General features: G+C 42.7%; 1 protein-coding gene across 1 annotated transcript; it reads right to left on the bottom strand.

Annotated features, from left to right (window-relative positions):
• Window positions 1-2,187: 2,187 nt before the first annotated feature.
• LOC139538409 (protein Wnt-6-like) lies at window positions 2,188-27,103 on the bottom strand. The gene is made up of 4 exons (XM_071340400.1): window positions 26,444-27,103; window positions 21,975-22,195; window positions 6,627-6,937; window positions 2,188-5,259 (listed from the first exon to the last, which is right to left on the bottom strand). Exons 1-4 carry the CDS (start codon window positions 26,521-26,523, stop codon window positions 4,798-4,800), a joined length of 1,074 nt encoding a protein of 357 aa, XP_071196501.1. The 5' UTR covers window positions 26,524-27,103; the 3' UTR covers window positions 2,188-4,797.
• Window positions 27,104-27,418: the final 315 nt, after the last annotated feature.

Below are 27,418 nucleotides of genomic sequence, written 5' to 3'. Positions count from 1 at the left end.
GACCTCTAAGTGGAGTGGTCTCAGGTCACAGAGATGAAGATAAGGATGAGAGAGAAAGCAGGGAGTTCAGTCTGTTGAAGCACCTGGCCCACCGGGACAGTGGTGGCATGTCTCAAATGCAATCCTATCCCCTGCACTACTTTTTAACCAGGGCCCATAGGGCTCCTATGGTCAATGTAGTGCACTATATAGAGAATCAGGGTGCCATTTGGGAGGCAACCAGTGAGTGCACTGAGCTGACCAGGCAAAAACAGATTACTGTGGCTTGCCAGTGGCCTTAAACAGAGAACTATACTGTGGAGTATTTGAAAGCCCCATAACAGTCAACAAGAAGCTCCAAACCCATACGTGTTAGTGTTGTAAGTCAACCCTCTTGCAATTAACCAGCTGTTTCATGACACAACATTTCAAGGAATTGTCTTTGAAGCATGGTACAGCTGGGAGAGAAAAAAACCCACCCTGTTCAAACATCGCCATCTTGTGTTAAAAGATCATACCGTCCTCTGAGCTGGCACTGCATCTTGCTGCTGATTTAGTATCTTTCTTTTTTTACATGGAAAACGGGGAACAGGATCCTAGTTAAGCCCACCTACTCTGAGACGCTTGATACATACAGCCCCAGGACTCTATCAAATTGAACCATATATAATAAACACTCAACAAGAGGGCTGTGTTCAAACAGCGAAATCAACATTTGATTGGGGACATAACAGCATTTAGGAAATTCCCGTATGGAGTGTTGGCAAGCAAAAGTGTTTATTGACAATGGAGGGACTGTCCTGAAGCCTGTTTTCTGTTGAACCGGCATTGCCAAGTCAACCTGAAATGACACACAACCTAAAACAGCAGGTTCAACCTAAAACAGCAGGTTCCTCAATCGCTCCCCGACCAAGCAGCAATTTTTTTTTTTTACTGTGAAGGATAACAAGGAGGTCTACTTTTACTACACAGAGAGTTCATCCGGACAAAGTAATGATACACTGGAGGTAATTGCGCTACTCACGTACTCTATTGCCACCTACCTTGGTGGGCCCCTCTCAGTCAGTCCACCAGGCAGACAACAGCTGAACTTCCATCTCCAGCGGCACGTGTCTCTCGTAAATATCATTGCTTCATCCAAACACTGTGCTCACACATGACTAGAGCAGAGGTTTACACTATGTGGGTTATAATTAGACGGATTACGATCGGGTCAAACCTCACACAATGCTTGGGAATAGAGTCGAGAGCCTCTCAGTGAAGATCAAGAGAAGTTCACAGAACATTATGGGTGTTACATTACCTATAACAGTTACTCTTGCTCTTACTCTCGCCTTTGTTCCTGGTCAAGATTCAAGCTGACTGACAACAGAGAACGATCTCCCCAAGGAAAGGAGCCAACGAGAAGAGATTCACGTCTAAGTCATGATAACTGTCTTTCAATTGTTCTCGTGTCAACAGTTACACTCTGTGACAAACCTGCATCCCATATCGCACCCTATTCCCTATTTAGTGCATTACTTTTGACCAGAGCTATGTGGCCCCTGGTCAAAAGTAGGGCTGGAAATAGGGAATAGGTTGCCATTTGGGACATTGCCAAAGGTTCCAGTATCTAGAATATGCACCTTTAATGAGAACCTCTAAGCTCAGTGACTAGACCACCGAGAGTTCATTCATCATTTCACTCAGACATTACCCCAGGAGGAGTCATATTGGTCTGATTGATCCAAGGAAATGTGTCTGCCTCATGACATATAGCCACTTAGAGTGGCAGGCCTTCATTAACGTCTCTGTGTGTTTTACAATCAACGGGCACAGGCAGACACATATCCGAATACACCACATTCCTCAGGGCTCTGTTCGGAGGGAGACGTGGAAAAGTACACCTCTCCATTGAAAGACGGCAGGCATGCAGAGAGATGCAGCCACATTAATACCAGGGCTTCTATAAATCTATCCACTGTCTATGCAGTTCCTCTGGCTTTACCCACGCTGAACCATGGCAGCTTGAGGAGAGAGCGCTCCTGGCGCTTTCCCTGTCTGTGGCCTACCTCTGTATTAAACACTGCTGGCTCCACTGAAATGTGAATTCCTGGAAAAAATGAACTTGTGTCAACTTGCAAGGCTCAAACTAATACAGCAGGAGTTTTTTTAATTTTTACATCATAAATAACTCATAACAACACATTTTTTGTTGGGTGGCAAAATGATATAGTTGAAGCAGAAGTGTTGAAAATATATCTTCCAGAATGGTCATTGGAAGGGAGTGAGGTGAAACCCTCCACCCTGACCAAGCATGAAGACAATTAATATGAATAACACTTACACAACGTGTTGAAGGTCAACGGAAGGCAAAAGTGACATACGTTTCTATAAATCTACCCGTTTATAAAGGGTTATGCATTTAAATCTCTGATTTGTCTTGGTCTAACAAAGAAAGGCACTAAAACAAGACAAAAAAATGAAATTTGAATTCATTGCTACACAGACCAGAAAACAAAAAATACAAATAAATGAAAACTAGAGTGAACAGTTTACTTTTTATTTGTATAGTAAATGCAGAAACGCAATTGTCAATTTATTAAAATGTATATAAATACTGTAACTGGAAAATAACTAAATGGACATGAAATGAACTTTGTAGAATAATAAAAGTTTAATCAATGAACAACTAAGTATGAGAATATCAAAATGATGTCTGAGAATCCAAACAAATGCTGAGAAATGCTCTTTAAATCATTCAACATTCCATGACAAAATCCTGTTTTCTAAACTTGTCTCTTGCTTTGAATCCAGAAAACAACCTTCCATTTTGACAAGGGCTGTTTAAACATACATACAGTAACAGTAAAACGCTCCTGGCAGCCCAACAAGTCCAAAAGTTGTTCTATGGGGAATGGATAGGCCAAGACCTTGCTTAGTCATGCATATATCTCACATATGAAATGTCACATTTGGTCTGATTTCATAATTTGGTCAACTACAACCCAAACTTAACATGGTAAAGTGATCAATTCTACTGCTAACATAACTGTATGTAAAGAATGCCTAATATTGTAGTAAATCTCAGAATAGTTCGGTTTTACCAAGTCTTTCTCCCTTAAAGTGATATTCTTTTTGTACAAAAACTGTATTTAGATTAAATTAAACACAAAATGTTGCTGATTCCACAGATAGAGCTAGTAGCTCTGAGAATAGAGTGATCCTGTGCAGTGTGTAGTCACTGTCATGGTAACAATATTAACTATGAACCCTCTGGCAAGAAATCATCTGGTCATAAACCATGGTATATTGGCAATAAATTATAGCGATGTGATCTCTCATCGTACTCTCTCTTTGTTTTGCCAACGGTTTCTTGTCTTACAGACCCCTGAAAGGTAAGTTGCAACAAAAAACGTACTCTAAAAGAAGGGTACGACACAGTACATTTGAATAACTTATAGCTATGCACATCAACAGAAAATGTACAGCGTGTTTGGGTACAACACAACTCACGAGGAATCGTTATCATTATTAATCACAGTGAATGCTTTATTTCCCCCCAAAACAAGCAAGGAGATCTTATCTGCCTATTCTAAAGAATGTAGGGAGAGAGTAAAAATAAATGGTCTTTCTAACTTCCAACTCACTTCAGCAAGTTGACTTATCAAAGAGACAAATGTATGGATTCATTGTCAGCATTGTATGTGATTGTGACTGGCTATTCTGCACAACATGACTATAAGTAAAAAGCTTAACGTAACAAATGCTTTAATTGAAAGTGCATTACAAAAGCCCTTTATATTAAACAGATAAACATAATATCATACTTTTCTCGATACTGCACCTCGTACAAAAACAAAAAAAGAAAGTCTGAACATATTTTTCCATTTGCAAACTACTCAAACAAACAAAACCAAAATGTAACATATGGTTTACATAGATTGCTCCCATATCCAAAGTGCTTTTCAGAGAGATAGTAGGCACGTTCCTCACCGTATCACTATGAGTAGTCTTGTCATAAAATGTTCATAAATAATTGTCTCGGATGTCAGTTCAGCTCCTCACCATGAAACAAGATGGGGTTCGTCTTCCAAAAACACAACCCCACATTTCCCTTTTTTATACACTTTGTGCTAGATACAAAAAACCTGTATTCCATGTTGAACATGTCCACCTTTCACATGAAGGACATTTATGTTACATAGGAAAATCATTTATCACCATGACCATATTTTTATTTTCCACATGCAAAGTCATTATGGTTTCTTTACAATAGTCACCCCTCGTAGTTACATGGTTAACTGACTATGCAAAGTGTTTCCCTAATGGTGGGTTGTAGGCCCCATGTTCTTATTGGGTCTTAGCATTGGGTTTGAGGCTAGAAACAGTTGGTATGCTATTTTCTGGGTAAATGGCTAATTCTAAAGACTTGTGGTGGGTGGTTCACTGTGCAAACATGTTTGGGAACCACTGCTTTAGAGGCTAACAGCTCTGTACAGATGACTGAGAATAGTACCAAACTTTCTGATTGTCTTATATGACATGGGACCCGGCATTCTGCTCTAGAAAGTTCTGGGAGCTGTAAATGTAACTTTTAAAAAGAGCCTAAGTTCAGGGTCATAGAGCTCTATGTGGTGAGCACTGAAGTAGTGGCCATTCTGGACTGTTCCTACAGCTTGAGAGGAGAGTTACTGCAGCTGTCTGTCCAAGATGATCCTAGATAAGACATTCTTCTTTCAGCATGCTCCTGAAGGGAACTGTGGGAGCCTGATCTCAGTGCATCATTCCTGTGAGGCTGAAGAGGCCTGAAACCAACCAAGTTCCTCTGTGGTAATGCTAGTGACAGAGACTGAGCTCTTTCCTCACTGAGCACTTCTTACACTGCACCACGCAGCACCAGTGGAAGCGGCAGAGGCAGTTCTCCTCGAACACCACCGTCTCGTCCCGGTAGCCACGCTCACAGCACAGCAGGTCACAGCCGCTCACGTCCATGGCTGTGCTGTTGCACATGCGGCCCCGCGTGCCCAGCGAGCCTGTCTTCCTGTTGGGTGAGCAGAAGTCGGGCGATTCGGCCGAGTAGATCAGGTCCTGTTTGTCCGGAGGCTTGATGTTCTGGCCCACAGGAACCAGGGTCTTGCCATCGTTGCCTCCCATCACCTTGGAAGCTCCATTGAACCTCTCCAGCAGGCGGTCACCCACCTCCCGAAAGTGAGGCATCTTTTTCCAACAGGTCCGGAGTGTACAAGACCCGGACAGGCCATGACATTTACATTCAGTCCTCATATAATTCCTCACCGCCTGTAGTAAAGACACAGAGATAGATAGGTGAGATAAAAGCAGACGCTATACAGAAGGAATTTACCTCCCCCTCCTGCCTCTGGCCTTCATAGAGCTCCCAGACCTTGACAACAGAACAGAACAGAGATCATTCAATTATACTTGTGCTAATTAACCCATTCTGGCAGCATGCACTGCTCTAACCTCTCAGTAGCTCTTTAAGATCACGTTGTTGTTTCTACATTTGGGCTCCCTTTGCTTCTTGTATGTTATTTCTCCAAAGATGTCCTCCTGAGACTATAATTGGCCCAACTACACAGCCACTCCTCCCCATTTACCTGTCTCTGACCCCTTGAAAAGGTTTTGGCTTGTGTGACAGTGTAACATAGTGTGATGAAGCAATACTGACAAGGGTGAGCAAGTCCCAGGAAATTCAGAGCAATAACCTGTAATTACCTTCTCAAGAGCAGACAACCTCCAAACTGAGTCAGTGTTTCCCCTATATTCATTTAGCAGCGATGGACCACCGCTGCTAAATTCTTTCCACCGCTTCTGCCGAGACTCGTTTTTAAATGGATAGTCGTTGGCTCAATGACTGGAAGTATATGGGAACAGCTAGCATGTCATTGCGCTAACGCTAGTAGCAATGCACCCCGCCCCACACACACCCTTGCCACCATTGCTGAAAGAAATACTACGGGATCAATGTTGCAATGTTCCTCTCTCCCTATCAACAAGAAAGTCATTGTATTTCAATATTTCACTTTGTCAACATACATGTACTTAGTCCTTCATAAAGAGCTGGGGAAAATCACCGTTTTATAAGGAGAAATATTAGCAGCTTTAAGCTTGCCTTAAAGGCTTGAAAACAAACTGTGTGGCACACACTTGTTTCCTTGTTCAGAAACATGATTTTTGTTCAAGTATCAGTTTACGGTGTTATAGAACTATGGCTAGAGGCTGTCTTGGATGATGCATTGGATGAAAGGAGGAACATTCAGCTAGACAATTAAGACTATCAGCATCTAAATCTAATTTTCACCTTTGTTTCAAAAAAAATAAAAGTAAGTATCAGGTGAACATAATCCAAAACATTTCTGAAGTATCATTGCCTGTACTTTTACTTATATCAGCACAGATCAAATAAAACATAGGAGATGAAGTGTGTTTGGAGTGAATGATAAAAAGTTCACCGCCTGGGGAGGTCTAGAGCTGTATAAGCTACTGCCTCTTGGGGCACATTAACATTGTGCAACTGCAAGGATGGGTTCGAATTCGACCCACTGTTCTTTCCTACCTATATATATCCATTGTAATAAAGCATGAAGAAGTACGAAAGGAGTGGGACTGCCACACCCGTTATTAAAAAAATAAAAGTTTCACTGTACCAGTCGTCCTGCTTCATTGTTGTGGAGATCGATCAACGTCCTGATGTCACTCTTGCCCTTTTTCCTCTTGGCATCCATGAACTGCTTGGACTTCTCGTAGCCAAACTCCACGTCGTCTCCGCAGCCGCCCCACTCCCACTTGACTCCCTCGCCAGATGTGGTGGTGGAGGAGGAGGCAGGCCGGGGGGGAGCCCTGCTCCTGGTCGCCTCACAGCCACACTGCAGCAGCTCCCCCATACTGCAGGCCTGCGTTACCGCGTGGGTCACCCCAGCCGCCGTGATGGCGTACACAAACGCTGTCTCCCGGATGTCTGAAAGATATCACACACACACACACACACACACACACACACACACACACACACACACACACACACACACACACACACACACACACACACACACACACACACACACACACACACACACACACACACACACACACACACACACACGGGTGTCATCAGAGGAGTGAACAAAGAGTGACCCAGGGCACTTAGTGCTTTTCCAATTTTAATTTATTTTGTATTTAACCTTTATTTAACTAGTCAGTTAAGAACAAATTCTTATTTACAATGACGGCCTACAAATGAGTGGGCCGCCAGTGTTTTATGTTAATGTGGGCACTAGTGTTATTGTGTTTCAATCCAGAGTGTGACACTACAGACTTGTGGCGAGAAGAACCAACAACCTCTGCAGCATTCAAGACGGTTGCTTTGTGCGAAGGTGTTCAAGTTCACAGTTAGCCATTGATATGTTAATCCTAGCAGAAAAGTACCCACGGCCTGGCCTTGGCTCCAACTTAGAGCAGGTCCGCTGGAGCCAAGGCCCAGTGAGACACGGGTGCCGGCCCGCGTAGATGGAAACAGAAAGGTCGGATCCTTTTGGGTAAAACACTGGGGTACATCCTCAATACCCCTGGTATCTCAGACACAGCTGCAGGGCTATTTCTGTAGAAGGGGGGCTTACCACCCTGGCCCAGAGGGATGTACAGCTGCAACTGCAGATTCCCCTGTTCTTTGTCATTTTGGAAAAGATCCAGGTGTAATTTAGGCCAGTTGTCGACAACATCTCTATTCACTGTTTCTAGCTGCTATATTTTCAGGAACTGGGGGAAGGGAGGTAGGCAGTTAGCAGTCCATTGTGTCGAAGCTAAAATGAATGACTTATTTTCTGGAGCTGGAAGACATGAGCGTGCAGTCACCGCTCTGCCCTGTGCCAATTCCATATCGCATGATTCAGTGAATGGGATTCATTAAATCTAGTGAAACAGAATCGGTGCCGTGCGAGGGCCCTGCAGACCAGCACCCTGTGATATGAATACCAGCTGTCTGTCTGCACACCCAGTGATGGCTCCATACAGGCCTGTTCTGTGTGTGTGGCGTCTCCCTGCCAGCCCCAGACCCAGCTCAGCCCGAGCCTTGCCCCAGCCCAGCCTCAGCCCATCCCAGCCCCAGCCTGAGACCAGTCCAGCCCCAGCCTAGCTCAGCTTTGACAGTCACCTGAACGGCCCCAGCCCAGCTCCAGCCCTAGAACATCCCACCTGAACACACCTCCTCCTGATTTCTCCTCAGTCCTCCCTACACACTGCTCCAATAAAGCCCCTCCCTGCCTGCCTGTCATGTGCATTGTGCAGGCCATTCCCTTTCACACACCATCACTGTTTGTTCTCAGGTTCAACCAGCTGTATAGATCTGGGGGGAAAACAAATGTTCTCCTCCCAGGCCAATTGAGTGTACAGAAGGGGTAGCGCTGACTAACTCAATAACTTCTGTTGAGACTCCTCTTAGACAGGCCAGTCACGTCAGCTGCTGTTGCAGGAGGTTTCATATAGCCTGTGTCCCAAATGGCATCCTATTTCCTTTAAAGAGCACTACTTTTGACCAGGGCCCATAAGGCTCTGGTCAAAAGTAATGCACTGCATAGGGAGTAGGGTGCCATTTTAGAAGCATCCATAGAGGGATTGAAGGGAGACGTCTAACAGTCCCACCTGTTTACTGTTTCAGCAGGAGAGGTGGAACTAGAGAAAACAACTGCAGACAACTGTTTAGCCCCCCCCCCCGAATCTCTAAAGAGTTCAATGTCTAGACAAGTTACAAGTGTTGTTTCAGTTAATGTCCCTTAGCTTCGCTTGTCTTTAGCTACTACACCAATGTGTAATGCAATCCTCATATCTATATTGGATAGAAGACGTTCAATTCGTAAAGTTAAACGAAACTTTATTACAAACACAATCGAAAAGTGTGTCTGTTCAGTTGTACAATGTGACCGACCCTCTTGACTAAGATGCTAAAACCCCAGTTACATGACTACGAGAGAGAGGAGATTATGAAAATGTATATGTCTTGATTTGAACACCCTTTTATAATTTCCTCCAAGACACAAATTCCAAACTTCTCCAGCAGCCTATGCCTGGGCTTGCCTGGGAGATCACTTGGTGCCAGAAGGGGCTTCACGAGGAATTAGCTAATCTTTTTTTAATACTCAATCTTTGAGTCAATGACGCATGGGTTCAGGTAAAAAAAAAAAAATGGAGGGAACCCAGGGCCCCTCTCTGTAGCAGTACATGTGACAAAGCCTGACGAGTGTGAATACTTTTCATTGATTGATTTTGCTTCCATGTGTCGCAGTCAAGTCTTGTACAGCACATATCTAATAGAATACCTGAAATCCATTCTATTAGGTCATAGAACAGTGAGCACACCAAGTAATCCCCAAAGATTCACAAAATAGGCGAATACACTTACTCCAAAACTATACACATTCCACCTTAAAAAGTATGCATAGCCTTATATTGCATAGCTTTTACTATAATCTGATAATTGACTCAATGCAGCTGCTCTGTTGATCTCTGAATGGCGAAAACACATATTTCTTTCATCATGCAGAGTCCAAGGCCATAAGCTCCTCTCAAGCTCTCAACTTCGAGCCAGAGGAATGTTCAAGAGTATTCTGACTGTAGCTGGACATTGGTGTTCACTGGATGCACACTGTGCCTTAACACAGGTGTGAAGAAATTATTATATTGAAAATACATGAAAAATCAGTAAGCTTAACAACTGTCTGGCCGTGCTGCTGCTCCAGTTTCAACTGTTCTGCCTGCGGCTATGGAACCCTGACCTGTTCACCGGACGTGCTACCTGTCCCAGACCTGCTGTTTTCAACTCTCTAGAGACCGCAGGAGCGGTAGAGATACTCTTAATGATCGGCTATGAAAAGCCAACTGACATTTACTCCTGAGATGCTGACTTGCTGCACCCTCGACAACTACTGTGATTATTATTATTTGACCATGCTGGTCATTTATGAACATTTGAACATCTTGGCCATGTTCTGTTATAATCTCCACCCGGCACAGCCAGAAGAGGACTGGCCACCCCTCTCTAGGTTTCTTCCTAGGTTTTGGCCTTTCTAGGGAGTTTTTCCTAGCCACCGTGCTTCTACACCAGCATTGCTGGCTGTTTGGGGTTTTAGGCTGGGTTTCTGTACAGCACTTTGAGATATCAGCTGATGTACGAAGGGCTATATAAATACATTTGATTTGATTTGATTTGTCTGCCTCAGTGGAGCAGTGAGAGGTTGAAATAGTACACAACTTTAAGTGTTGGTGGTATGGAAAATGTATGAATGTTCATTTATATTTGTCCAATTTATCCCATGTCCAACTGGGATAATTTCATTGACATTATTATGACATTATGTCACAATGTCTCATCTCATTCAGAGAGGAATGTGTGCAATGTTAAATAAGTATGTTTTTAAATCATTTGTTTTTGTATATACAGTACCAGTAAAAAGCTTGGCCACACCTACTCATTCAAGGGTTTTTCTTTGTTTGTACTATTTTCTACATTGTAGAATAATAGTGAACACATCAAAACTATGAAAGTAATGTAGTAACCAAAAAATTGTTAAACAAATCAAATTATTATTTTATATTTGAGATTCTTCACAGTAGCCACCCTTTGCCTTGATGACAACTTTGCACACTCTTGGCATTCTCTCAACCAGCTTCATGAGGTAGTCACCTGGAATGCATTTCAATTAACAGGTGTGCCTTGTTAAAAGTTATTTTGTGTAATTTCTTTCCTTCTCAATGTGTTTGAGCCAATCAGTTGTGTTGTGACAAGGTAGAGGTGGTATACAGAAGATAGCCCTAAAAGTCCATATTATTGCAAGAACAGCTCAAATAAGCAAAGAGAAACGACAGGCCATTATTACTTTAAGACATGAAGGTCAGTCAATGCAGAAAATTTGCGAAATGGCTTGCGAAAGTATTCACCCCCTTGTCACTTTTTCTATTTTGTTGCCGTACAACCTGGAATTAAAATTGATTTGGGGGGGGGGGGGGGGGGGGGTTGTATCATTTGATTTACACATGCCTACCACTTTTAAGATGCAAAATATTTTTTAATGTGAAACAAACAAGAAACTTGAGCGAGCATAACTATTCACCCCCCCAAAAGTCCCAAAGTCAATATTTTGTAGAGCCACCTTTTGCAGCAATTACAGCGGCAAGTCTCTTTGGGTATGTCTCTATACATTACATTTTACATTTTAGTCATTTAGCAGACGCTCTTATCCAGAGCGACTTACAGTAGAGTGCATACATTTTATTACATTATAAGCTTTGTACATCTAGCAACTGGGATTTTTGCCCATTCTTCATGGCAAAACTGCTCTAGCTCCTTTAAGTTGGATGGGTTCCGCTGGTGTACAGCAATCTTTAAGTCATACCACAGATTCTAAATTGGATTGAGGTCTGGGCTTTGACTAGGCCATTCCAAGACATTTAAATGTTTCCCCTTAAACCACTCGAGTGTTGCTTTAGCAGTATGCTTAGCATCATTGTCCTGCTGGAAGGTGAACTTCCGTCCCAGTCTCAAATCTCTGGAAGACTGAAACAAGTTTCCCTCAAGAATTTCCCTGTATTTAGTGCCATCCATAATTTCTTCAATTCTGAGCAGTTTCCCAGTACCCGCCGATGAAAAACATCCACACAGCATGACGCTGACACCACCATGCTTCACTGTGGGGATGGTGTTCTCAAGGTGATGAGAGGTGTTGGGTTTGTGCAAGACATAGTGTTTTCCTTGATGGCCAAAAAGCTAAATTTTAGTCTCATCTGACTAGAGTACCTTCTTCCATATGTTTGGGGAGTCTCCCACATGCCTTTTGGCGAACACCAAAAATGTTTGCTTATTTTTTTCTTTAAGCAATAGCTTTTTTCTGGCCACTTCCGTAAAGCCCAGCTCTGTGGAGTGTACGGCTTAAAGTGGTTCTATGGACAGATACTCCAATCTCTGCTGTGGAGCTTTGCAGCTCCTTTAGGGTTATCTTTGGTCTCTTTGTTGCCTCTCTGGTTAATGCCCTCCTTGCCTGGTCTGTGAGTTGGGCGACCATCTCTTGGCAGGTTTATTGTGGTGCCATATTCATAAAAAAATGTTATAATGGATTTAATGGTGCTCCGTGGGATGTTCAAAGTTTCAGATCTTTTTTAATAACCCAACCCTGATCTGTACCTCTCCACAACTTTGTCAATGACCTGTTTGGAGAGCTCCTTGGTCTTCATGGTGCCGCTTGCTTGGTGATGCACCTTGCTTAATGGTGTTGCAGACTCTGGGGCCTGGAGAGCTACCACAGGATGGTAGCTCTCCAGGAACAGGGTTGGAGAGCCCTGGATTAGACGAACAAAAGCAGGAATTGGCCATTGCGCTAGAAAAGAGTCAAAACCTAAACCAGGAATTAGAGGGTGCCCTTGAGGATAGACAAAAACAAATAAAACAACTCATGGTTGCACGTCAACAGTATTAAAATACGTGTGGAGGAGTATATGTAATTGCACCCCATCCGCCGTTCACCACATGCTATAAGGTGAAACAGGTCACAGAAGAGGCAAAAGAGCGATATGAGTTGCGAGAGGCAGAGGACAGGCAAATTACAAGTCTGGATATAGTAGTACCGGACTGGACAGTGATTAGCATTATCCAGGTAATCGTAGAGATGTGCACCCAGTATGAACACACGCGACCCCAGTTGCATATTGTCCGTGACAAATAGTACCAGGGGAGGACAACCCTATTCCTGATGACGCACATCCCCAAGTACGGATCCAAATTCAGCATCACCATCAGCCAATGAGCAAATTGCGTAGTATTATGAAAGAGACACCAGATCCAGTAAGGGAGGGACAGGAATTTATCAGTTGTCTGAGGAAACAAGGCAGAATTCTTGGGTTCCATGCTGGTGATTACAATCATATTGTACGCTCGCTTTTGCCAAGGGTCATGTTACCAGCACTCGCACAGGGATATCGAACGTCGGCTTGATCCTTGGGACGCGAAGCATGTGACCCAGCGACAGCAAATGATGAAATTCAGGGATTCTTAACTACAGTTGGGAATGTATTGTTTAGACGGATGCGAGTAAAATTTGCAACTGAAAGAAGGACTACGCGATTATGTGGATCGGATGGATGAAGCGTTACGTACTTGTCATGGTTTCTCCTGGCACCAGACTAGAGACTTTTATTTTACTCGGGTGTGTCTTATTATTTGAATGATGTCCCTCTTAAAAGAGGTGTGTTTTCTGTGGTCCTTTGCAGAAGCTTGAATTGTTTACTGTGTGCGGTTGTTACCTGAGTGAGTTTGTGAGACTTAGTGTTTGTTGGCTTTCAAGTGTACTGTGATCCTGCGGCTTCTGTTTCTCTGTAAAGTATTATGTTTATCCTTAACCACTGATTCCTTGTCTGGTCTCTTCTCTGCACCTGGGTCCAACCTTACCACGTCACAGTACTAATCTGACAATGGGGGCTAGATACGATCAAAATGTGGTCAGGGAAATGTTTAGACACCAGCAGACCACAAACCTGGGGAAAGATAGCTTGTTGGAGTAATTATACTCTGGACAACATCCTAAGGGGTGAATATGGGAACCAAACTATTCTTATGGTCAAGCGACAGGGTGAAGAAGATGCATATGAGTAAATGAAGGCATACTTACATACTCATTTAGGGGCTGAACTAGTGACTGAGATAGAAATCTGTCAGTGTAAATGGTATGATGAGGGGGGTCAAGGGTCAGTCCTACGGAGTGTTAGTTGCAGATTCTGGCAGGACCGATATCACTGCATTTTATGGCGTTGTCATGCCCTGACCTTAGAGATCCCTATTATTCTCTATGTTTGGTTAGGTCAGGGTGTGACTCGGGTGGGAAAGTCTATGTTTTCTATTTCTTTGTTTTGGCCGAGTGTGGTTCCCAATCAGAGGCAGCTGTTGTCTCTGATCGTTGTCTCTGATTGGAGATCATATATAAGTTGTCATTTTCCGTTTGGGTTTTGTGGGATCTTGTTTTCTGTTTCGTGTCTGTACCTGACAGAACTGTGCGCTTTCGTTTTCACTTTGGTTATTTTGTTTGAGTGTTTTTGAAAATAAATATCATGAACACTTTCCACGCTGGGCTTTGGTCCACTCTTCCTTTCACCAACGAGAGCCGTAACAGGCGTCCCAAAATCCAAGGCGTTGACGTTACAGGGAATTGGAAGAGCAGAATTTAATATGACTGGGGTGGAGATTTGTGTGGCTAATAAATTAAGGAAGTGGGTAATCGAGTCTCTGGTGAACGATACCACTTTGTATATTGTTACAGGGGATAGCTCGTAGGAGAGGAATGACAGCTGTGCACAATATAGAGACTACTATGAAGTTTAACTGAACATCACACATACCCAGATCATGGTGAGAGTAGCAGAGATAGTGTTGTCATTTCAGACACTATTGTCAACTTTCAGTGAGCCGTTTGTCAAAGAAGGTACAACGCTTGAAAGAATAGCTCCAGATCCCTGTATACAGGAGGCCATCTCACCGGAAGGGAAGTTCACTGAAGGAGTATCATCACATCTCCTGCAGTGTGTGATTAAGATTCATGTGACTCAGAGTTTTGTAAGGTTGGATACTCTTCCAACTCCACTAATATCTCCCACATTTCTAACAGCCAGCAAACACTTGACATTTCTCCCAGAAGATTGAGTCCGATTGACGGTAAACAGAAAGTGTTAGACGGTGGCTGCTTATCAACCGTTGGAACCCAAAATAAACACTGTAACGAGGGTGTTCACAAAGGGGTGGGTGTGGATCGGCCTTGGGATGAGCGATGTGTACCTAACCGGAGCTCAGGAAAGTATTACCCACGGTACCGACTGTAGCAGAATATAGGAGGTCATTGGAGATGTTGGTGGCTAGGGAACCGGGTATGAGTTGGGAGACATGTAGGGAGTATCTGAAAGGTTCAGTCCTAGATCGATCAGTGCATTGTTGGGATATCATCTTCTGAAGGCATTGATGTTGAAACGTATATACAGTGCTGATTTACCTCAGGATGAGATGAAGTTGATTAGGGCCACCGCACGTGTATCTCGAGAAGGAGATGGGCAGCGAAGTGAAAATGACATGGCTTGGGAACACCTCTTGTAACCTGTGGCCTGACAGGGGGAAGTCTGGGTGAGGCATGAGGAGGTATTTTAGGGCCTTCATTTTTGAGGAACCCGGCAGGAAATTATCCCAAAGGCATAGAGTCAGGTGAAGAGCGAGTGGGAAAAGTCATGTTATCAAACTTCAGTTTGTCTTTGCATATATAATTATGCATAGCTTAGCACATTATTAATACTTGCTATGTTTTGTGTTTCTTTCTGCTTTTCAAGTCTTGTGCTATCACTCTCTTAGGAACCAGAAGGAGGAAGTGGAGAAAGTAAAACGGTCCATCTGAAATGGAGGAAGTCAAAAGCTTCAGCTGAAATGTCATCCTCAGTTGAACGACGAGAGATGGAAATAGCAGGGTGCATAGTGTAATTATAGATCAGAGGCCATAAGCCTCGGAGGTGTAAACATAATAATCAACTGTGGAGGTTAATCATGTTTAATTTCCTGTTAGTTTATAAGTAATTCCAAGTTTAAATGAGTTGAACAGTATGGAGGTAATGTTCAAAAGGGGGGACTGTTGGGTACTAAATTCTAAACTTGAAATATGAAATATCCCTATTCATGTTATCATATTAGAACCGAGGGTATAGAAATCTACTGAGTGAGAGAGGGGAATGCAGAAAGTTTACATTCTGTCAGAACATGTTATTGTTAGATATCAGGTATCCTATGGAGAGGGCCACAGTATGGTTCCAGTAAACAGGACAGTCGTGAGTTGGTGAGGAGTGAGGAATTTGGGCCAAGGTCAGGTCAGATGAAGTGAGAAAGAACACGCATCACTAAATTCTGTTTAGCAACAGAGATGCATTGGCTGTCCAGATGTGTAAGGAGGAGACGAGGCAAAGGAGGAAGGTATAAATATATGGGCTTGTGTAAATATGTCTTTGTCTTTCAGCTGTTTGAACCATTGGGTGAATAAACTTGGTTTGAGCTTTGACTAGTTGTCCGTTAGTTTTTCACTCCATGTTTCAGAACCTAACACTCTCAACCAGCTTCATGAGGAATGCTTTTCCAAAAGTCTTGAAGATGTTCCCACATATGCTGAGCCCTTGTTGGCTGCTTTTCCTCCACCTCATCCCAAACCATCTCAATTGGGTTGAGGTTGGGTGATTGTGGAGGCCAGGTCATCTGATGCAGCTCTCCATCACTCTTCTTCTTGGTAAAATAGCCCTTACTCAGCCTGGAGGTGTGTTGGATCATTGTCCTGTTGAAAAACAAATGATAGTCCCACTAAGTGCAAACCAGATGGGAAGGTGTATCGCTGCAGAATGCTGTGGTAGCCATGCTGGTTATGTGTGCTTTGAATTATAAATAAATCAGACACTGTCAACAGAAAAGCACCATCACACCTTCTCCTCCATGCTTCAGGTGGGAACCACACATGCGGAGATCGTCCGTTCACCTGCTCTGCATCTCACAAAGACACGGGGGTTGGAACCAAAAATCTCACATTTGGACTCATCAGACCAAAGGACAGATATCCACCGGTCTTTGCTCGTGTTTCTTCGTGTTTCTTGGCCCAAGCAAGTCTCTTCTTATTATTGGTGTCCTTTAGTAGTGGTTTCTTTGCAGCAATTCGAACATAAAGGCCTGATTCACACAGTCTCCTCTGAACAGTCGATCTTGAGATGTGACTGTTAATTGAACTCTGTGAAGCATTTATTTGGTGCTGCAATCTGAGGTGCAGTTAACCCTAATGAATTTATCCTCTGCAGCAGAGGTAACTCTGGGTCTTCCTTTCCTGTGGTGGTTCTCATGAGAGCCAGTTTCATCATAGCGCTTGATGGTTTTTGCGACTGCACTTGAAGAAACTTTCAAAGTTCTTGAAATGTTCTGCATTGACAGACCTTCATGTCTTAAAGTAATGATGGCCTGTTGTTACTCTTTGCTTATTTGAGCTGTTCTTGCCATAATATGAACTTGCTCTTTTACCAAATGGGGCCCCCTACCTTGTCACAACACAACTGATTGGCTCAAAAGTATTAAGGAAAGAAATTCCACAAATGTACTTTTAACAAGGCACACCTGCTAATTGAAATGCATTCCAGGTGACTACCTCGTGAGGCTGGTTGAGAGAATGCCAAGAGTGTGCAAAGCTGTCATCAAGGCAAAGGGTGGCTACTTTGAAGAATCTAAAATATATTTTGATTAAAACTTTTTTGGTTACTACATAATTCCATGTGTTATTTCATAGTTTTGATGTCTTCACTATTATTCTACAATGTAGAAAATAGTACAAATAAAGAACCTTCTTTATTAATGAGTAGGTGAGTAGGTGTGTCCAAACTTTTGACTGGTACTGTATATCAGTGGAGGCTCCTCAGAGGAAGGGGAGGACCATCCTCTTCAGCGAATTTCATAAAAACATAATACATATAATTTTTTAGATAAAACGATACAAAATATATTAATGTCACCAAATAATTGATTAAAACACATGATTTTTTTTTGCAATGAAGGTCTACAGTAGCCTCAACAGCACTCTGTAGGGTAGCAACATGGTGTAGCTGGAGGACAGCTAGCTTCCGTCCATCTCTGGGCACAATGACTTCAATACAAAACCTAGGCGGCTCATGGTTCTCACCCCCTTCCATAGACTTACACAGTAATTATATCAACTCCAACCTCCAACCTATCAGAGCTCTTGCAGCATGAACTGACATGTTGTCCACCCAATCAAAGGATCAAAGAATGAATCTAGTACTGAAAGCATAAGCTACAGCCAGCTAGCACTGCACTGCATCAAATGTGGTGAGTAGTTGACTCAAAGAGAGAGAAAGACAATAGTTGAACAGTTTTGAACAAATTCATTCATTCAAAAATGGAGGAGCAAGAGAGAGCGAGAGAGAGATTTTGTCATTTTTGTCACTTTCACTTAATTAGCTAGCAAATGCAGCTAGCAAGTTTAACCTACTCAAACACCCGGGTCAAACATAGAGGGATGCTATGTTAGCTAGCTGGCTATGACTATCCAACACTGAAACTCTTCCAAGTCAAGGTACAGTGCATTCGGAAAGTATTCAGATCCCTTCCCGTTTTCCACATTTTGTTACGTTACAGCCTTATTCTAAAATGGATAAAATAAAAACATGTCCATATCAATCGACACACAATACCCCATAATGATAAAGCGGAAAAAGTAATTTTTTTATTTTAGCAACAACAACTAAAACTATATATACCTTGTTTGCAATAGTATTCAGACCCTCGAAATTGAGCTCAGGTGCATTCTTTCCATTGAATATCCTTGAGATGTTTCTACACCTTGATTGGAGTCCACCTGTGGTAAATTCAATTGATTGGACATGATTTGGAAAGGCACACACATGTCTATATAAGGTCCCACAGTTGACAGTGCATGTCAGAGCAAAAACCAAGCCATGAGGTCAAAGGAATTGTCCATAAAGCTCAGATCTGAGGAAGGAAACCAAAAAATGTCTGCAGCATTTAAGGTCCCCAAGAACACAGTGGCCTCCATCACTCTTAAATGGAAGATGTTTGGAACCACCAATATCTTCCTAGAGCTGGCCGCCCTGCCAAACAGAGCAATCAGGGAGAAAGGGCCTTGGTCAGGGAGGTGACCAAGAACCCGATGGTCACTCTGACAGAGCTCCAGAGTTCCTCTGTGGAGATGGGAGAACCTTCCAGAAGGACAACCATCTCTGCAGCACTCCACAAATCAGACCTTTATGGTAGAGGCCAGACTGAAGCCCCTCCTCAGTATAAGGTACATGACACCCCACTTGGAGTTTGCCAAAAGGTACCTAAAGGATTCTCAGACCATGAGAAATAAGATTCTCTGGTCTGATGACACCAAGATTCAAACTCTTTGGCCTGAATGCCAATCGTCACGTCTTGAGGAAACCTGGCACCATCCCTATGGTGAAGCATGGTGGTGGCAGCATCATGCTGTGGGGATGCTTTTCAGAGGCAGGGACTGGGAGACTAGTCAGGATCAAGGGAAAGATGAAAACCTGCTCCAGAGCGCTCAGGACCTCAGCCTGGGGTGAAGGTTCACTTCCCAACAAGACAACGACCCCAAACACACAGCCAAGACAACGCAGGAGTGGCTTCGGGACAAGTCTCTGAATGTCCTTGAGTGACCCAGCCATAGCCCGGACTTGAAACCGATCAAACATCTCTGGAGAGACCTAAAAATAGCTGTGCAGCGACATTCCCCATCCAACCTGACAGAGATTGAGAGGATCTGCAGAGAAAAATGGGAGAAACTACCCAAATACAGGTGTGCCAAGCTTGTAGCGTCATACCCAAGAAGACCTAAGGCTGTAATCACTGCCAAAGGCGCTTCAACAAAATACTGAGTAAATGGTCTGAATACTTATGTGATTGTGTTTTTTCTTTTTAATATATTTGCAACATTTTAAAAAAAAAACTGTTTTTCTTTGTCATTATGGGGTATTCTGTGTAGATTGATGAAGAAAGAAAACTATTTAATCTATTTTAGAATAAGGCCATAACGTAAGAAAATGTGGAAAAGTCAAGGGGTCTGAAGACTTTCCGAATGTACTCAAAAGTTTGGACACACCTACTCATTTTAGGCTTTTTCCTTATTTTTTATATTTTCTAAATTGTAGAATAATAGTGAAGACATCAAAACTATTAAAAACACATGTGGAATCATGTAGTAGCCAAAAGGTGTTAAACAAATTAAAATATATTTTATATTTGAGATTCTTCAAAGTGGCCAAATGGACAATGACCCAACAAACCTCCAGGCTGTGTAAGGGCTATTTGACCAAGAAGGACAGTGATGGAGTGCTACATCAGGTGACCTGGCCTCCACAATCACCCGACCTCAACCTAATTGAGATGGTTTGGGATGAGGTGGATCGCAGAGTGAAGGAAAAGCAGCCAACAAGGGCTCAGCATATGTGGGAACTCCTTCAAGACTGTTGGAAAAGCATTCCAGGTGAAGCTGGTTGAGAGAATGCCAAGCATATGCAAAGCTGTCATCAAGGCAATGGGTACTACTAATAATAATAAGTATGCATCCCAAATTACACCTTTTTCCCAAAGGTATTGCACTATATAGGGAATAGGATGACATTTTGGACTCAGACTAAGTGTGTCACATTCATAAGGAAGGACTACTGAAGGACCTAGAACGTGCGGTGGTTGTTTTCTCTCCAGGAGTCTGGAGAAAACATCTCTGCCAAGCCAGGCGATGCAAAGCTCCCAAATGATGATTGACAGAGAAGCAGACAGAAGCAGGAACATTCTGACAAATTAATATTGAGTTGCATTCCTGAGGTGGCAATAGAAATTACATTCAGACTACATTATGATTATTATATCTAATCACAACCACATATTGTCTCTGAGCACATCTAACTACTTCATTATAACCATGAGACAACATGTCGAAGCAGCCAGCAGGGATAGCAGTTAACCTCTGGCATCGAGAAGCCAACACAACAACAGCTCTGGATTATAAATTTAAATATAGAAAAAAATTGCCTCAAGTTATTTTTGCAAAGGGAGAAAAATGTAAGCTACTTTGTGCAGCAGCCCCAGCCCACCGCGTGCATGTGAGAAAGTGAACCTGTCTTTGCAGATCTCCCTGCACTGACAAATGGTCATTAGTGGTACATCTTGATAATTGTGCTGAATGCTTCAAAACAGAGGAGCACTTAAGCCTTACCTAAAGACATGGAGGAATTTACGATTAATTACCATTTTACCTAGCAGTTTCACAGAGTTCTCTGAAAGGAGTTGCTAATGTTGTAGCCTAATCCTGACAGCAAAATCTATTCACTCAATTTACACTCAACTAAAGGCAGAAAGATGCTACTCAGATCAGACTGTCTATGAACTGATCAGTCCAATAAGTGGTCACATACCACACCACAGGCACTCTGCCCTCTGCTGGCCTTCAGCAACAAAACAGGAAAGTTACAAACCAGAGTTTACAGGAAGATGACACATGTAATCTAGCACTTTAGGAGGCATCATCTTAATACCCAGATCTTCCTCATTGTGCGACCAAAATTATGTTAAAGCACCCGCAGAATACTTAGCTTTGCCACAGGAGATTACAGGCTTCGTCTGGAATTGCTTATATGGCTCGACTATGGCATGAGATATGTTTAACTCAGAATTTAGTCTTAAGAACTAAGTAGAGGTTCTTTGAGACAGAAAATCTTTTAGTGAAAGTTAGAATAGGCATTTCTTGTTATCAGATTACTGACGATGAAGAACAGGAATTTTGTCAGTGCCAGCGGTACGTTAGTACTTTAACTGTTTTGAAGATGAACGACATCCTCTAAAGGCCATGTATTAGCTAAACAGTTAAGAAGATACAACTGATAAAGGATACACTGTATTGGATCTAAACGTTGGCTTGTTGACATAACACTTCCTTGTTGGTACACACAAAATGGTCTCTATGAACCGCGAACTGAAAGGTGAAAAAGGACGAGACATCGTACAAAAAGCAGGACAATAATTGCATAGTAGCAGGACCCTACATTCGTTTTTATTTCTGACTTCAAAGAGCACAGTTGATGTGAGAGATCAATGGTTATGAGAAGCAATTTAGGAGATCAATTTGGAGTGTGCAATTTAATGCAAAAGAGGAGCAGTCAAGTGTAAATCTGTCTTGTTAACGTACAACAGATGGCCTTGTTCTCCACTGTACTTGGGATCAGACCTGAAATTGAAGTGAGGCCATTGGCTGTGCTCTCAAAGGGTCAAGGGGTCACATCCTAAGTGATACACTTTTGAACCATGAGAAAGGCACTTAGATGATCATTCTCCATGTCAGGCAGCATGTGTGTTGAGGTATTAGAAAAACTAGGGGGTAATTATTAAAGGTTCCTATTTATTTCCATTACGACAAGTCCTCACTCACCTTGTTGGAGTATTTTGCCAAAGTACTTGTTCTGACTGGTGCAATTCCAGCGGCGAAAGCGAAACTGGTACTGGCACTCCCGTACACCCAGCTTGGCACCCTTGGCGACCTCGTGGACGATCTCTGGCTGGGTCTGGCACAGCTCGGCCTGCTTTCCCGCTAGTCGCTTGGTCTTCCTGCAGATACTGTTGGGATCCATAACCAGAGGGCTCCCCACTGCCCTACAGGGAAGCACACAACACATAGACTGTGACTACAACTCCCGTGTCATACTACAGTGGCATAACATTATCATGAGGTCTTGTTACATTTCAGAGAAGTATCTTACCTAGAAGTAGCACTAAAGTTAAATGAACGTGTTCTTCTATCAGGCAGTTTGGTTACTTGACATCACATAGTTGTGCAAAAAAGACATTTCAGGTGTGGAGAGAAATAGTAAAGCTGTGCTGATCGTCGGGGAACATAGAAAAGAGAGAGAAAGTTGCATCTTAATTGCTGTGTTTTTTACATCGCGTTGACAGATGTATGTTTACACTTAGGTCAATTGTTTATTTCAATTCCTAATGGGAGTACGGGCCTCAGGTCCAACACTGTGAACTCTCACCAGTACTTCCCATGACAGTTGCTATGACATAATGTGAGAACAGCCCTATCCCCCTGTTCCCTCTATTCAACAACTCTGCATCTGACTCCAGTTCAGCTGGTGCGATCCGTAAACCTCGAGTCCATTTTTATCATTATGTGGGAGTAGGAGTGTGTGAGAATACCTCATTGCTTTTCACTCACCCCTGTCACAGCTAATCTTTCTAAGTAATAACATTCATCTGCCTCGTGAGTTTGTTTTAACAAGTCAAACAAGCGCTCTCTCCAATCCCTAGCATGGCGGTCTGATAAGAAGCATGAGACACGGGACCGTTGCTCTTAAAATGGAATGCATCCCATCTCGAGTAAGTCAATTACTTTATTGAAGTAGAAACCATTTATATATCAATGTCTGAAATGTCACTGTATATCTGTGATTCAATCAAAATACCAATTACTTGTACAGTTAGATGTACCTTTTTTAGTTATAGCGTCATGGAAAACTACAAACTGAACTGCCAACATGCTGTACACTTGTCCTTGAAAGACTGAAAAATAGCATAATGGCTGCACAGATTAAGCAAATAGAAATTCTTAAAAGCCTAATAATTCACATTGTCCTAAAAGTGGGGAGTGAAAAGCAACTTAATGCCCACAATGTGAGTTATCTTCGCTGAAGTGTGAGAACTTGACTCCGACAGTCCAGCGTCAACGACTACATCCTTCAATGTATTGACAACGTCTCCATAGAAACGAATTACAGGGGAATACATCTCAAGCACGCTCTAGTGTTCCTACACAGATCTGACTCCAATGAATCCACACCCCTGTGTAATTAAGATCTGCAGATGCAGTACTTAGCAGACACCCCGGGTCTTTACAACCCCTGATTATCTGATGTGTCATGGCCTTCAAACCTGCGTGAATCTGTATGCTAGGATCACAGCTTTGAAATTGGCTCAGCGAGCTGCTCACAAAAATAAGGGACCAGGATTTACTGCAGTAGGTGTAGACTCGTAAAAAATAGCAGCCCATGTTGGACAGAGTTTCTTCTCTAAGTCCTGTGTCATTGTTAAAGTCAAAGGCAAACCCTCCTAGCCCAATTCAAAAGAAATGCTTGAATATCACATGAGCAGCTGATGCAGCTTGAACAATGACAGGGCCGTGCCTAGCTTTTTGGGGGCCCTAGGCAAAATGTTGTTGTGTGCCCCCCCCCATTTTCCCATGGGGTGGAGAAAATGTTGCTATTTTATAACAAACTTCATGCAATTCTGCTCATTTTGCCATGGGTCAAGTTTTAATAGCTGGCTAAACTAACTTACCAATCTACAAAAATGTTGCTGACATGGGCTAATTGAGTGATATGTTGCTGATATAACAAGGGAAAAACTGCTGCGTAACCAAATTTCCAAATTGCACCTTGTGTAGTCTACTATTCTAACTCTCAACAGTAAATTGAGACACGGACTGAGTTCAACATTTTTTGTACAATAATATTAATCAATACAAAAATTTTGTCGGGCCCCCTATAGCAACCGTGGGGCCGGCCCGGAACACTGGCATTGACCAAGTCTGAGTATGGTTCCAGCAATATGTAGATGAAGACATTTGTCTGTCTTGACCACCATACTGTGTTCTAGCGTTAATCCAAACCAGCACTAACCTGAACAGGACCCTAAGAGGAACATGATGCTATTAGTGTTGAATATAAAGGATAGTGCTCTTTATAAGCACACGTAAAAGGAACTACAAAATCAAGCATTCAATCTTCCCTGTCCATGCCCATGTGTCTGTATTCCTTTGATTTATCAGTCACAGTAAAGCTCCTGGACATGATAACGTTGAAACAATCATAACATAAATGAGGATGTATCGCTATCTATGCAATCAAGAGCCCTCTAAGCAGCGCCTCGCATTAAATAGCATAGAGATAACCGGAGACCAAAATAGAGCGGGAAACACTGATAAAAGGACAAGTATCCAAATAATCAGTCTCAATGTAGGCCGACATGATCCTTTGGAGATAAGCCGTTCTTCTAGCTGTATGTGTACCTCAAGTTACATTATGAATTGCATGGCCGTAGATATGTGGCCTTTTTTCAATTTGCAAACGAGTGAATTTCATCCTCCTTAATCCTCTAAGTATGCTGGATATGAAGTCAGTCACGACAGGGCTGGATCGCTAGCTAGAGAGTGGCTTGGGTTCAGCTCTGTGGTCCGTGGCTCAGAGCCATGGCCCAATCATCGCTAGAACTCAACACTAAATCAAGTCACTGGAACCCGGGGTCCTGCATGACACCGATGCACCGCTGCTGTCTGTCACATGTTTGTCTTGCAATAAGTGAGGATAGCATGAGGCCTACGTGTGCACTGAAAAATCCCAACGTCTGGAAATCGGCAGAGGCCACATACTCTGTGGTTAAACAGTGTACATAGTATCCCTGGCCAAGCCTTGTCATTGAATCTTTATCTGATCCCATCCCTCTGGCCTGGATTGGAAATCATGCAATTTTCCAGAAAGATGTATTGCTTTGAAATGGGAGTGAGAACAATAAATATCTGGTATAATGAAGTGCTTCTCTGCAGGTGATCCAGAACTGTAGACTGGTCCAGGACCCATTCCAAGCCGGGTGAGTGGGAATGGCACACGCTATATGCATACCTGTGGGCCACGCTCCTGGCTGCCTGCCAGACTATGACCCACACTTACCCAGGAGGATCAGGAGGTTACTTGTCCTGAAACCTGCAAAGGCATTCCACACTCTCTGGTCTCACTGCTCTCTGTTCAAATGATTAGAGCCTAATCAAAGAAGCTCTGAAAGAATGGGTTTATCTCTGGACGTTTCATCTTCCCCACAAATGACATCCTGTCTGTCTGGTCACGCTGACAATCATTTGCTTCAAAAGACAAGGGGTAGAGAGACAGGAGTGTGATGGCATGCCCAGCTCTCAACAGAAAGCATCTTTGTCCTGTCAAACTGCAGGACCTCCAGGTGTGCTCACCTGAGTGCTCCAATGTTGTCTTAGAGGAGAGATGTTCACAGTTCAGCAGTACTAATAGCTGGCCATTATCGAGATTGGATGAGATGCAAACTTGAAATGGTTTGATTTATCTTAACATCCCTCTTCAGATGTGCATGTCTCAAATGACTGTATTATACTTAATAACAAATCTGGCTCTGTCTTTTTAAGTCTCATATATCTCAGAGTGCTGAACAAAGAATTGTTTTATGATGACATATAGGCACTGCCTCAAGGTCCACCTAAAATTCCATCTCTGACAGCACTAATATCTTCTCTTTTTTTTTTTTACTACAGACAAAGGCAGACCTCCAAAAGTTGCAGCTGCATCTTTCTGTCTAGCCAAGGCATAACATCAGGGTCTTTCGTTTTTATTTTACTTTTTTATTTACTTATTAACCACATTTTATAGATTCGTTTGTTATCAACAATACAAATGCGGGTTAGAAAAATTATTGTGTGGTAAATTAAGAAATGTTGGGAGACTGACAGAGATTGTTTTGTCAATCGTTACAATTTATTTGAGTAAGGTTGCAATATGGTGAGAGGTTAAGAAAACCAGAATCTTTAATTGGAAGGTAATTGAAGACAAAGCTTCACAATGCGGTCAAGGTCATCGAACGTGTTACCATGTTATTACACTTGTCAATACAAGGCTATTTGAATAGTGGTTGTATCAATAGAGTCGGATCCAGAATTGTATTTTAGTGCAATATGCAGAACATGGACACATCAAAAAACATGGACACGCGTGCATAACCTAGCCTACAAAACATCAGATGACAGAAACACTTTATTCTGAGAAACCTCATTTCCATTTGCAACTAAACTGGAAGCACATGTTAATTGTATGTAGCATGACTTACCACCATAACCCAATGATATTGACCGGACATAGGAGAATGAAAAACAGGGCAAGTTGAGTCCGAGATAATAGAATCGTCATGATGAGAGTATCCTACAAAAAAAAAAAATTACGTCCAAAAATTAGAGCCGTCAATTAATGTGTTGTTGTTTTCTTGGGACGTCCTGCAGAATTGGTGATCTGCAGGATTTAGAACCTCCACGAAACGCGCAAAAAATCCATTGAACTCCTCTTTGGGTGCATCACTAACGTTCGATTACTCGGTCAAGAGGGAAGAAACATCCGTGGTGAAATGTGTTAACCTCTTCATAGTCCTCTCTCTGGCAGACAGATTCAAAGCTCAAATGCCAGAGGAAGAAGTGACAAGCACGTCTTAACTAAAACACACAAATTCCAATAGCACAGCGATTTTAATCTGGCAGCAAGGATACTACAGCCCGGGGATGATGGGATGCAGCCAGACCTTGGGCAGAAAAGTAAACCCAATGACCCAGCAGATTCCGTGTGGACAATTAATGTTGACGTTATAACGCAAAAGTAATAAATTGTATTGGCCTTGGTAACATTGGTTGGATTTGTGCGTTGCTCGGCATCGAAATGGTTGTTCATTTTCGATTCACGGGTAGTAGTCAAAGCGCACAAGTTTACCCAGGTGTCTGCGCGCTCGTGCACCCCCCTTCCCCCCACACCAGTATTCAAGTGGGAACGTATTTTCCTTGGATAAGAAATGCGCTCATCTCCAACCGGGTATGACGTTGCTTCGGGGCAAGTGAAATCCTTACTGTCGCTCAGAAAAACTGGATAATTACTTGGACGAGCCTGTGTGCACAAGGGTATTTTATGAAATGGGAGAAAGAGAGAAACATTTCCCTTGCGTGTTTACAGTAAAGAAATAAGAGCTCACGGGAATGGAAGAACTCGTCTCAGGTGTTGCAAATAGGCATACCTCTGCCATATATGCCCATATCTGTTGATA

Source organism: Salvelinus alpinus, chromosome 14 (assembly GCF_045679555.1).
Source record: "Salvelinus alpinus chromosome 14, SLU_Salpinus.1, whole genome shotgun sequence".
In the NCBI taxonomy this organism is placed as follows: Eukaryota; Metazoa; Chordata; class Actinopteri; order Salmoniformes; family Salmonidae; genus Salvelinus; species Salvelinus alpinus.
The sequence above is the reverse complement of the archived record's forward strand: the minus strand, read 5'-3'. Positions and strand labels throughout refer to the sequence as shown.

What these genes read in the sequence shown, in the direction of transcription:
- LOC139538409 (XM_071340400.1), bottom strand. Translation starts at nt 26,523, where the DNA reads ATGACGATTCTATTATCTCGGACTCAACTTGCCCTGTTTTTCATTCTC. An exon ending in AATATCATTGGGTTATGGTG is followed by an intron (nt 22,196 to 26,443) that starts GTAAGTCATGCT and finishes GCTTCCCTGTAG; the next exon opens with GGCAGTGGGGAGCCCTCTGG. An exon ending in ACAATGAAGCAGGACGACTG is followed by an intron (nt 5,260 to 6,626) that starts GTACAGTGAAAC and finishes TCTTTACTACAG; the next exon opens with GCGGTGAGGAATTATATGAG.